Source organism: Acanthopagrus latus, chromosome 11 (genome assembly GCF_904848185.1).
Source record: "Acanthopagrus latus isolate v.2019 chromosome 11, fAcaLat1.1, whole genome shotgun sequence".
NCBI classification, from domain to species: domain Eukaryota; kingdom Metazoa; phylum Chordata; class Actinopteri; order Spariformes; family Sparidae; genus Acanthopagrus; species Acanthopagrus latus.
Window position 1 is genome coordinate 9,359,519 of NC_051049.1, and position 12,987 is coordinate 9,372,505.

General features: G+C 39.8%; 1 protein-coding gene across 5 annotated transcripts in view; it reads right to left on the reverse strand.

Moving 5' to 3' along the window:
• The window catches only part of si:ch73-63e15.2 (protein strawberry notch homolog 2), a 59,888-nt gene that overhangs the window by 29,763 nt on the left and 17,138 nt on the right, over nucleotides 1-12,987 (reverse strand). For 2 of the 5 annotated variants that reach the window (XM_037114016.1, XM_037114015.1), the window contains exon 4: nucleotides 8,133-8,253. In XM_037114016.1, the coding sequence (XP_036969911.1) occupies nucleotides 8,133-8,253 (121 nt within the window). Of the gene's footprint in view, nucleotides 1-710; nucleotides 1,138-8,132; nucleotides 8,254-8,843; nucleotides 8,957-12,987 lie in introns of those variants that run through there. The other 3 variants (XM_037114018.1, XM_037114020.1, XM_037114019.1) reach the window with 3 other exon arrangements.

Here is a 12,987-nt window from a genome sequence, read left to right on the forward strand (position 1 = left end):
TGAGAACGAGAGCCTAAAAAGGGGCACGGGGTGACTGACTAGCAACTCTGGTCTGCCAAAAACGTACAGCCTGAGTTGCTGACAGACAAACTGTCAGAAGCGAACCCAAATCTTAAACCTGTTTTACCTTCTTTGGCATTACTCTCTTAATAAACAGCACATGAGTTAGTTTTGTAAGTAGATAACAAAGGAGGAGACCTTTCCTTAATAGGAATTAAGCCTAGTTCTAAAGATTTCTATTGAAAGAATGTCCGTTGTCAAGCATGTGACTCAGTGTACAGGAAACCAGCGTTCGCAACAATGACAAAATTTTAAGTCTATCATCTGCCACTAATTAAAAAAAACAAAAAACTTTAATGCTATTTTAATGAAGAATATAGTAAAGTAAAGCTCCAGAAAGAAAATACATAAAGGAGAATCACAGGCTTACATCCATTAGCATCACAATGACAGGGAAGCACTGACAAAATTCATTCAAGGAAGTTAACATTAAAAATGCAGCCAGGAGTGGGAAACAAAGTGCTTGCATATCTTATCTATGAGCTACTTGATAACGACAATAAAAACTCTTGACACAAGCAGCTTTCAGTTAGTCCCAGTTCCTCACCTAAGAATTACTGCTCAAGACATCAAAAACAAAAACACCCTCAACAACATAACACCAAGTCTTTAAAAAAAGAAACAAAAAAAGAAGCAAACAGTACCAGTACCTTGGGAAGTGGTCGTCCCAGCTGTGAATACAATTTAGTCCAGAGCTGCATGAGAGACATGGGTCCAAACGCTGCAGTATGGGGGGGGGGAATAAACACACACATAGACTCCTGCTTCACCTTGTCTCCCTGAACGCGACAGCCTCTTCCATGTGTTGATTAAAGTGTTGGTATTCACCTTACAGCTGGAGCACTCCCACCCAACAGTGGACTCTCACTTGACCTCTCAAAGTTCCTCTCTGGTTCAACACACACATCTGCCTCTAGCGCAGGTACACTCGGGGCACTGAGCTCACACATACACACTCTGTTACCCTCACAAACAGAGACACAGGCGAGTATAAAAGAGGCTTCCTGCTTCGCCAGGACAGTCAGGTATTTGCATAGAGGGCTTAGTCATAGTGATTGTGGACTAGTTCCTCAGAGCTCAAAAAGGTGGTTGGAGAGCGAGTGAGAGAGCAGAGGAGGGGAGGGGAGAGGTGGGGAGGAGAGGGAGGGAGGAGGGAGGAGCTTTCAGGAAATGATGCTTTTGTTGGTAAGTGACTAGAGTTACTGGCAGTCGGGCCCATTTTACTGTACATGGTGTAACTCAACCGCATTTGTAGTGTAAACAGTATTGCGCTGTGGACCTGGCTGCTCCTCACACCCCACTGCTTACCGCTATGTTTAATGGGCCTGGGCCGCTATTTAATGATTATTATATTTAGAGACCGACTCCCTGCCTGGCTGCCTGTCTTACCTCATACTCTGCTTTTTGTCTATCTATTTATCTGCAGAGGCTCACATTCAAGATCTAGTAATGGCTTCTGATTAAGATAATGATCTATAGCTCAGAGGTGTAAAGGCTTATAAGAAGAAGAAAGCAAACAAGTTGTTTTATTAGCTCTTTGCAGCAGTGTGTCACTTGTTAAAGTGCAGATGTAGACCAAAGTCAAAACATTTTTATTTATTATACCACTTCGTGGTGTTAATCAGCATTTTCACATACACACTAATAGTTTACACATGGACATTCTAAAGAGGTCAGGAATGTCTTTAAGTTGAAGCTGATAGTTTGCCTATTCAAAGGGTCATCCAGGCACTAAACAGAAACTGCTTCTTTCTGTGCACAATTATACACAAATACCTCATCATAAATGGTCTTTCCCATTACTGGAACTAGGGGCGCGATTGCAAAAAATAATATTCTGGGAATCTGATGGGAAAAGGGTTATTTCAACAAATCCAGGAAGACAATCAAACAAAGAAATATCAGTTTGATAGGAAAGCAACATTCTGTTTAAGAGCCACTCATAAATGAGAAAAATTTGATTTATGTCCTTTGCAAGCAGTGTAGACGGGTCCATTTGCACGCAAAGCTTCCAGGAATACATGATATCAAGGTACTGTAATGTTCATCTCTTCTGTACTGGAGGGGAGTCAGACTCTCAGAGACGGAGTGGCGCCTGTCCATGGTGTCATCACTGTATGAGTGGGAATCCTCTGACTAACGTGCATGCGCATGTGTGTGTGTGTGTGTGTGTGTGTGTGTGTGTGTGTCAGTGGGACATGCAGGGTCATTGGGGAGGAATGAATCATTGATGAGCTCCTTTTGAAAACACAAACACACAACAACCATTTCACCTTTTTGCCTCACAGCCTAATGTAGGAAGAATCCAAGTCTGACTTTTCTGACAACACAAACATATAATGCACAGGCACAGGCAATTCAACATCAAGTCTCACTGTCGTGTGCACATGTGCACTGCTGCTGTTTTGCAAAAGCCGAGAAGTGTTGCAAAAGGCAATCATGATGGCAGAACTTGCAAGCGTTCATATTTCAGTCATTCTGATTTCTGATCATGATTCCAGTTCTCACAGAGTCCTGGTTCCCTTTTAGCTTCAGTCACTTTCTTGGATTACTTTATCCTGGGCTGTTATGACTACAACAACCTACATCAGATAAACAGTACCTGTCACATGCTGCAGGAAATTTTTGCATCATTAATATCTTTTATAAATGCTGATGCAGGGAAACACTGTACATATGCACTAACACATTGTGTATCTGAAAATAAACATGAGTGCAGTAAATCAAAATTGTATTTCCTATGATTTTTAACAGATACACAGTTCTTTGAAAATTCAAAATGGATAGATGATGAACCATCCACAGCTATCAGGAGGAGCACACACTCCCCTTAGAAAACAAGACACCTATGAACAACTCTTCAAATTAACCTTTAACTTGCTCCTTGAAACTAGGCAATCCAAAGGACAAAGTGTATGTTTGTCTTACATGGAAGTAACTGAGAAATACCAACTGATTTATATCATGATGGCCACAAAAAAGTAATGGAAAAACAAGATAATGCTCTGTGCCAGTAAAATCAAATCCAGAGGCAAAGCACCTTTCATTTTCCCTTTCAATTTAGCTTTGGGGTCACTGGATGCTGCGCTGGTTTAACAGTAAAAACATGACTAGAAAGTAACCCTGGATCAGTGGACCGTATGCAGCATGCCACTGTGGTTAGTATTTTTCAATGAGGTTTGAGACTAGCTGGAGTCTCATTTGCATTTGCAGTTGCAACTATGGATTTTCTTCATGTGCCCACTGCTCTTGGATTTTCTACCACAGTTTAAATACATACAAATATTTAAGTGATACTGTCCCTTCATTGCCTCTGACAAAGGTACTGACATTAAATCTCCAGCTGGTCTTTGGGTGCTGAAAAATTTGGCTGCTCACTGCTCTACACAGGTAGGAGGATAAACACACAATTAGGGTTTTGGGTATTACGTATTTTACAAATTAAGTGATTCCCATTCTAGCAAAAGCAAAACTGAAAAGGACTGTAAAGCAGACTTGCACATGAGCTCTTCCTAGAAGAGCGCTGCACACGAGTATGTGTGTGTAATAGTGAGAGGAACCACACACAGAGAGAACGTGAGTGTGTAGTGAGAGACTACAACTGTGGATATGCCTGAACGTGCCTTGATGTGCATACATATGTGCATACAGTATATGTATATACTGTAGGTGTTTCATGTGTGTACTTGCACAGGACTGTTCATTCTTTGAGGTTAGCCAGAGTGGTTAGTGAATGAGTTCTGTTTTTTTGTCTTCCAGTAAGACTTGTTTTCATTCTTATGCTCTGCATACAAGTTCACGTGCTTTAGCTCCACAAATGACCAACAAAAAAAGCAGAGACAGATATGCACGTGTCATTGTGGGAAGGTGTACAATTTTCCTTCAAAGTACAGTGAATTACTTCTGGATTCAACTATTGGTGGGATGTTGTCAGGTTACAGCTGTTCTTCTAAATCAAGTGTTGTGTGGATAGTCATCATAGTTGGACGTTAATTTTACCAAAGACAAAAACATACCGCCATTATTTCATTATCAGAATTGTGTCTCTTGTTTCCCTGTAAGTCCCACAAAAGGATCAACTGTGTGACTTACTTCTGGGGAAGTTTCCTGGAAAGAACCGTACAATTTGGTGATTTAAAAAAAAAAATCTATTGTTTTTATGATCAAGATTTTCCAGATGAATTGAATGCGTAAAACAAAAATATCTACAAAATAAAGTAGATAAATGAAATAGAAACATTTAAATACATTTTTGTCACTTAAGTTAGTAAGTGAACATGAACATTAATTCAACTGTTTCCTCAAAAGGAGCCACTAAAGGACAATTCAACTCTCCACATCAAATAAATATGGTAAAAATATGAGACATTAACTCCATCTACATCATTGCATAGTGGCCATGTATTTCTGTTCAGTTAATAGCTGGTGATATATTGTACTTTACTGATAATTTTACTTTCTAAGACGGACATCAAGTCTCAAAGGGGAGTCTATTAATTCTAAAACAAACATTCCTTGTTTTCAAGTAACCAGCAATCTAGAAATGGACATCCTGTCCACATGCTCACACTGTGTGCTTCTTCATAATATGAGGATATTCCAACAGAGCTCTGGTGAACTGTATAAACAAACTGTAACACAGCAAGAAGCCACGAAAAACCTAAAAAGATTTTGCCAGTCACTCTACAGCTGTAACTGAAACAAGGAAATGGCGGAGATAAACATGGCAGTCACCTGACAAACTAAACAATCACATCAACATTTCCACCCGTCACACATGCCTCAGTGTCTTCTGTGCTGTCGCGGTTCAGTGGTGCAGAGAAAACAAGAAATCCTGCTTTCTGACTGTAGGCAGACAGAGGAAAAAGTGGGCATGGTCAGATTGCCATGGTGATGGGGATGGGGGGTGGGTGGAGTATAAAAAAGGGGGCTGAGTGTGAGGTGGTGGATTAGTCATGATGACCCCGTGACTTAAATTTTCTCTGCATGCCTCACATGGCAGAAACGCGGTGAGGACAGCTGAGAAAGCAAAACACAAGCACGAAACATCCCTCTCTCACTTAAACAAGCACCAAAACATTCCACGTCTCCACTGCCAGGAAACCAAACTTGCTACTCACGGACGTAACAATGGTGAAGGATCCCATTTAAACTAAAGCAAATTAAAAATGACAACTTCGAAGCCACACATTTCTAAATATGTACATCGAGGCTGTTTCACACAACCAAGACTGCTGAACTATTGTTGTTCGGAAGAGCACTATACTGGACAGACAGCCTAACACAGACGGATGGAAAACTAGGGAAACCCCACGTGAATCACAAAATCCATGCGAGGACTACATCACACATGAGCAGAATGACACATCACTTTCTTTTACATGAAAGCCTTCATATGTGCAGACTTCACTCTTGAAAAAAAACGTGTGTGTACCTTTTGTGTCAACAAAACTGTTGCTAATTTGCGAATACAGCACATGTTAAAGCAACATTACATCATTTTTCTAAAAACTTTAAATAACCGCTTCAAAGGCATTTTGTTGGTACAGTGTCTTGTAACAGGGTGACTGGTGTCTCCGTCTCAGACTCCCTATCGCTTGCTGTCGCAATATGAAACTTCAGTGACAGAGGAGAATCACATCGTTACATACATGTTTATCGACACGTAGTTTTTTGATGTAACCTGTAAACCTTGGAATTTAATTTTTAATAGTGGTATCAATTGTCAATTTTTACATAATGTTGCTTTAATCGAGATGTCTGGAAATTAGATTTATACTGAGGGAGTTGATGAAGTCCAACTAAATCTGCATGCTCAAACAAGTCTCATACAACCTCAAAATGAAAAATAAAAAGCTTGAAAATCACCGATATCACCTGGGAATACTCAGCGATTTTGTTGTAAATTTTAATTTACACTCCTGTCCAGAACTTTTACGGTGTCAGCTACTTAACAATGTGCACCCGTAAGGACCTAACTTAATTTGGCAATATCTTGCTTTCAAATTAAATGGAAAAATAAGGCCTGAGCTTTTATCAAACCCCCAGGCTGTAAGACTCTGGAGCATCATGCACACAGCAGTTTAAGAGAAACACATCCCTCAATGTCAAATTGGCTTGTTTGTACTATTTTGATTTAAGAGGTTTACCTAACAAATGTCATCCCCTTCTGCATTGAAATTAATTGAATGTAGAATGTATGAATGTTACACTGTGGTGTTGCGAATGATGCATTCAGTGTATGCAATAATAGCACCATGAATTTTCTCGTCATTTGTCAGAGCCTTCACGTACCCTCCCATTCATCAGCCAGCAATGTGCCTCAGTGAGTTTATTTATAGAAAATAAACTGGTTCGATGTATGTGTGTAATTTCATAGTGTAAGATACTGTTTGAGTTTCTTTTTTAATTTAAAAGGGTCAACTCACAATAAGTACAAAAAGATATTTCTCTCAATTTGCAGATGGCAACAGTTTTGGTTTAATCTACAGGGACTGAGAAAGATTTGTCTCTGAGGTGAATGGAATTTCATTTATACAGCTCGAAGAACAAAGAAAATTAAACAGGAGCTTGTCTTTCCAAAAACAATGTCTTTGGATAATCCACAGACCTCACAGTTAGCAGTGTTTATTCGAACTACTAGAAGTGCAGTTTATTCAGATTTGCTCTGGTGGAGGCTTAAATTAAAATGTCAACAGCCGTTTAAATGTATATAACAAGATTTAACTATTCAGTAAAAAGTCCTAAAAATGCACAATCAGGGTAAGACATGCCTTCTCCCTTTGCGCTGATGTCAGACATTAACCCCCCCACCCCTCTTATTTACTGCTTTGACCTTATGTTGAACCAAGAAACCCCCCACAGCTCTGCCCTTACTACTGTCACAGAAGCTCATCATATGGCAGGATACTAGCAGGCTGTTTGGTAACCCATGACTGCTCTTCTTTAGAGCTCATGATCACAGTATATTTTTAATATGTTTCCATAATGGAACTCATCAGCTCAAGTCAAATAGGCATCAGATTAGAAACTCACTGGTCTGTGTCATTGCAGTCGACTCTGCATACGATTCTAACTACAAGGAATTGGCTGGATGCATACAAAGGTGCACAGAAACAGAAAATGCAAATGATGAATAGAAAATCTCTGGAATAGTATAAGTGAGTAGAAGGCTTTACATCATTTAAGTTTAACAATATCCCATCTTAAATTAATGTCCGGGGCTTATAGTGAGAACACTTTGTGGACTCATTTCAAGCATGACTGAAAATTACAGGGAAACTCTGGGTTTATCTCACAGTGATTTGGGATTTCTGAAAATGCAGCGTGGACGTGTGGAGGAGTGTTAAATTACAGTGTCTTATTAATGACATGCCTTGACAGGAATGGAGCAGGTACTTCTACAGTTGTCTAGACAACACCGGCCTTTAATCAAGCCGCTCTCCGCTAAATTAAGCAGAGCTGAATACACATGAAACAAAGGATGAAAGAGGAGGTGGGAGGCATGGTCCTTCCCTCTGATAAGAAGGTAAGAGAAGGGGAGGGACAAATAACTAGGCACCAGAGCTCTCACTTATGGGTGCTCTACCATCCAGTGGCCGTAAGAAAAAAATCATCAGCGACAATAAATAGAAAATATTTTGGGACGTAGCAAGATGGAGGGCTGACCCAGCCTTTAAAAAATTCCAACTCTGCTATCACGCGCACACACACTGAGACGAGCACACACAGCAAGAATATGAATATGCCACAGTGACATATTAAAGCAGTGTACTCGTGTACCATGAAAGAGACATGAATAAACTCTCTGAGAGCGAGCAATGTTGGAAGTGTGAATTACTTCAAGGTAACATCTTCACATTGGAGCACCAGTGCGGTGGCCCTCGGGCATGTAGGTTTGGAAATGCATTATATGTATGTATATTTAACAACTGTTTTAAGTGCAAGTTGAATACAATTTCATCATTTCCATGGTATTTTACTGATGCAATGAATAGCTTTTGCTGTAATCCAGATGACTGGTGTAAACACACTAAATACACCGACGTGTACAGTAGATATATGAGACAAACCTGGGGGAAATCTCCATTCCTAGGAAGGTTGAGGGGAAAGTCCACATCAGGGAATCCAGAGTACATGTCCATGTGCACATCTGGAGTGGTGGTGGTAGTGCTGCTGTTCAAGTGGTATTGCCTGGATGGGAGATAATAGCTTCAGTTAGTTTAGTTATTTGTTTCACCGCTACCTGTTTGCACGTCATTTTGTTTGATTCACCCTCATTCCCTTTATAGCTGATAATCACACACACACAGCCTCTTATGGCTGTGCCATAAGTAGCTCCAGTAGAGTAAACGAAAGGGGTACTGAGAGGAGCCTCATGTGATCCAGTGGTCAACCCGACCAGTCAGAAAATGTGTGGTGTGATGTTTTCTGGCGATGGTAAAAGAGTACTGTGACACACTGTGACACTTACATATCTGGACCTAACACTGTTCTACTCGATCACACGACATTATTAGCAATTCCAACACAAACTTGAAACACTTTTGGTTTGTTTGACGATACTCTGAACATTTAATTATGTTCACAAATCAAAAAAAAAATCTACATCTAGGTGTTCAAAGCCAGCTAACTGTCAAACATACAAGCAGGGTGACAGAAACACGTATTTCAGGTCAGACAGACCGAGAGAGTTCCAGGTCTAGATAAGATAGAGGGGGGAGAGAGAGAGAGACGGCAAGCCAGAGACCATCAAGGTACAGAGAACAAATAACAAGTCCTACCCGCTTTGATGGTCCAAAATATGCCTTTCACCAAAACCGACCATTCTCCTTGATCCCAAAGTTAAAACTGGACACTGGTCCACAGACCTTGTACTCCCAACCTGAGCTGTTTTCACTTTCTTGCTGAGTAAAAGTCATCATAACGCAACGGCCAACTTTGCTGACAATAATGGACTTGCACTTGAAACGAAAGCAAAACTAAACCTGTGTTAAGGCAGAACTGTAACTGTACCGTCCCATGCTCCTCTCATCCAATCATGTGCCAGGGCTCGGGCTCAGGGGGATTGAGCTCTGCCAAAGCTATTCACAGGATTTGGCTTGGTGTCCTCAATCACGGGCCAGAGATCAGTGGGACTGACTGATTTAAGTTCAAAACACACCAGGAGGATGAAAGGGCAGCCATTAGCCGGTGTATAGAAGCTGGTCTGTGAGAACATGGTTCCTGTGGGTTTCATTTTTTTGTTGAGTTTTCCAAACAACACTCAGCAAAACTCAATATATAAACATGTATATATGTTCATATTTTTGGTAAGTGTTAGTTTTCAAAGTCATATTCCAAAAACCATACGCCTATATCACTAGGTTGAAATGTAACAATATACCTGTAATTTTATTGGGTTATTTCTATAAAAATAAGCACATAATATAAAAAAAAATACAATACACTTACATATATATGCAGTGGTTCTGTTTTGTAAAAAGTGACATGAACATTAAGCCTGCACACTGGAAAAAGTAAATTACCATAATGAGTGGTAAACCTAAATTAGAAAAAAAATAAACAGGTAATAGGTCATACTGGTAGAGTCTGCTCATTTCTCAGAAGAGATAGCACTGTGATTGGTAACAATCAACCACAGTGGAAATCCCCTTCTAGCCCTTCAGCCAGCAGTGATATGACAGTGATATTATTACAGCAGAAGTCTTGGCAGGCCCACCGTCAGCTGCTTTCCAACAACACAAAGCTGGTAAGGGGCTGTCGGCCAAAGAAGAAAGTTTGTCTGCATGGAGCCATCCCATACTACCTAGCTTGTAGAAGTTTACATTTGAATCATGCTACTGTTTAACAACCTCTCATTGTAAGATAAAAAAAAAATACTGACATGCAACAATGTAATGTTTAAGACACAACAAAGATTCATGGGTATCTGACAACTGGGTAATTTACTGATAACTGTTTTAGTAGTGTGAAGCACTATATGTTTCCAACGTGGTTCAGTCATAAAGTGTCATGCTCATTGGGTTTGCTTCAAAGCACACTAATCTAGCAACAAGTTAACATCCTTTCAACACACTAACACCGCCATAGCAGCTGAGCTGAAAAACAAACCAATAACCCCAACTCCAAACTTCTCTAATGATTTATAAAGGAGCAACACACAAGTTACAATCTTTACACATTATAAATCAGAACCTGACCGATAACAATGAGTAAAAAAATTCCAATATCAGTACATTTTCAAATAAACACATTTTTTGCAGTGATCTCTCAAATGTGGTTATCAAAGACATTGGACAAAGACAGGTAATGGAGGTTTTTGGTAGTTGTCGTGTTTGGTGTAGATGTTCAGTGTCTGCTTTATGTTTACCTTTTGCAAACTAGCCCATGCTTTGCTAGCAGTGCAGCCCCCAATTAGAACTACTGGTACAAAATGAAATCACTGAAATGCATCACTGTACTGAAATGTTATTTTTTTTTTTATTTAAGTATAAAATAACCCAAAGCATAATTTTCTGTGTTGTAATTTTTTTTAGCAAAGGAGAAAAAAGAGACATTTCTGGAGGTGTTTTCATTGGCTTATACTGGCCAATAATATCAACCATCCAATATACTGGTCAGGCTGTTACATAAATATATAGACTGATAGCTATTTTGTCCTTTTATTCAACATTAGATTCACTGTGAGGAAACATAATCAGAACGACCCATCAGAATGACAATCAACAATATAATGGTCCTCCCACTGAAAGATAAAGATGTTTATCAGTGATGCCCTGAGACTACACAGTAAACAATGACACACAACAGTGAATGGCTAAATTCCTTGGAAAAACTCTTCCTTCCAACCAGCATGATCTTTGACATCAACAGTGTGCAATAAATGAACTTTGAGTCACGGATAGCACTGGGAAACATTCCAATATGGGTGGACCTGTAAGGGCTAGCCACAACAGGGCATGGGAATCAGATTTTTGGTCCGCATATTTGATTTGGCTCAGGTTTTGTTGTACACAGGAAGCCCTTATGACGTAACCTTGCCCATTTATGGAGGCTTGAGCAATTTGGGGATTCACGGTCATATCATGTTTTGTAGTTTGGATATCACCTCAATTCACTGCATTCATAAGAAAATGGTGAAAGAAACTAGCTGTGATGTTTTTTGCAGTAAATCTCTTTGAATTGTAATTTATAGAGGGGAAGTAATGTACATACTAAAAAAATATAATGTAGTCCTAACATACAGAGCCTCGTTAACTTTAAATACTGCAAACAAACTGAGCCATCATTGTTGACAACTTGGTCATAACACAATCAGAAAAAAACAAGACATAAAAATAGAAGCAGATCAGTGGTCTGTTTCTTATTTTTTCTGTCATAAACAAACACCCAGGCTCAGCTGTGTGGGACCGACCTAACCAGACACTACCACAAACGGTTACTGCTGTTTGCTAAAAAGATTCAAAACAGTTGGCCTTTTTCCCCTCTTCAAATTGTTTGTTACAGCTGAATTAAAGAATGACAGGCAACACCAACATAGTTTAGGTAGTTCATCAACAATAACCAGTGTAGGGCTTTTTTTTTCTTTTTTTTACTACAATACATGGTAATGTGTACAGTGTGGCATTTAAGTAGAAATAATGTACAACCTATTAGACATAATGGGGTCAGGCTCTAATTGACATATACAGACTGACTCCCAAATGCAGTGCTATTCATTTCTACGGTCCTGCAGAAAAAAAATGATTCTAAGGTTTAAAGGAAGAATTTGTAGGATTATCCTCCCACACCTAAAAGTGGCTGGCAGTATCTATATCTGCAGTGGGGCCTGGCCTCTGCCTTTTCTTATTTTGCTGTGTTATGGAAGTTTCTGGTGTGTGTATGTGTACGTGTAGAAAGAAAGAAAAAAAACAAGCAAAGTTGAATAAGTGTCATAAATATGCGGATACATATTACGGACATGAACAACAGAAACAGAGGGGGTCAGCTTTCTCTTGTTGTTTCATGCCGTAGCACCCACAGGCTGCAACACTTATCACCTGGCGAAGCTCTAGCAGAACATGTCCATATGCATCTGCATAATTATGACACAGCAGAACACATTGCTGTGTTGACACAATGTTTGTTCACTACCACAGCCAAGACATTGCGTGAACTGCTTGGCTTGATAACGCCCCTTTGAGGACTGACTTTTGTTAGCTCCACCTGTATGTCAGAGTGCAGGCTGAGTATGTTCACTGGGGACACCTTTGTGGTCATCTGCATTTGCGCACTTGCTTGGACCAGCTGTCTAGCCTATGACTGCGTCTTCTTGGCTCCCTTTTTTTTTGTTTTTTTTTTTAAGAGAAAGTCGACATCTCAGCTCACTTGTGTTCTGTATTATTGTCAACTTAGCTTGTGAGGGCACAGAAATTAATTGTCATTCAAGTTTAATTCCACTTTCCATTATCATTGTACTTACTTCATAAGACTCCCATTATGACGATAATGCCAGGGAGACAAAGTAAAGATAAATGAGTGAATGTGACCCACTACCTGTTGATCTTGGGTTTATTGTAGTGTCTCTCTTTCCAGCCGCCTGGAGGCGTCAACTGTCTGTTCCATTTGCAGTCTCGAATTGATGACGCTCACTATCAAGCCACAATTGCACATGGCAGAGCAGCTGGTTAAATTTTGGGGAACCAGCACCAAAGTAACCACAGAAACCTCCTTGCTTCTGTCATCATCAGTCTCTGCACTACTGTTTTTTACTGGCAGAATGAGCAGCATTTATCAGGTCTGGATTGCAGTATATTGAATAGGAGTTGCTGTTTTGATGTCTATGCCCCTATATTCACAGTCTCAATGATGTTTTTAATCACTATTCATAGGAACAATTTCTGTTGATGAAGTGAGTGATGCACGTCAGGCAGTGCATTGATCTGT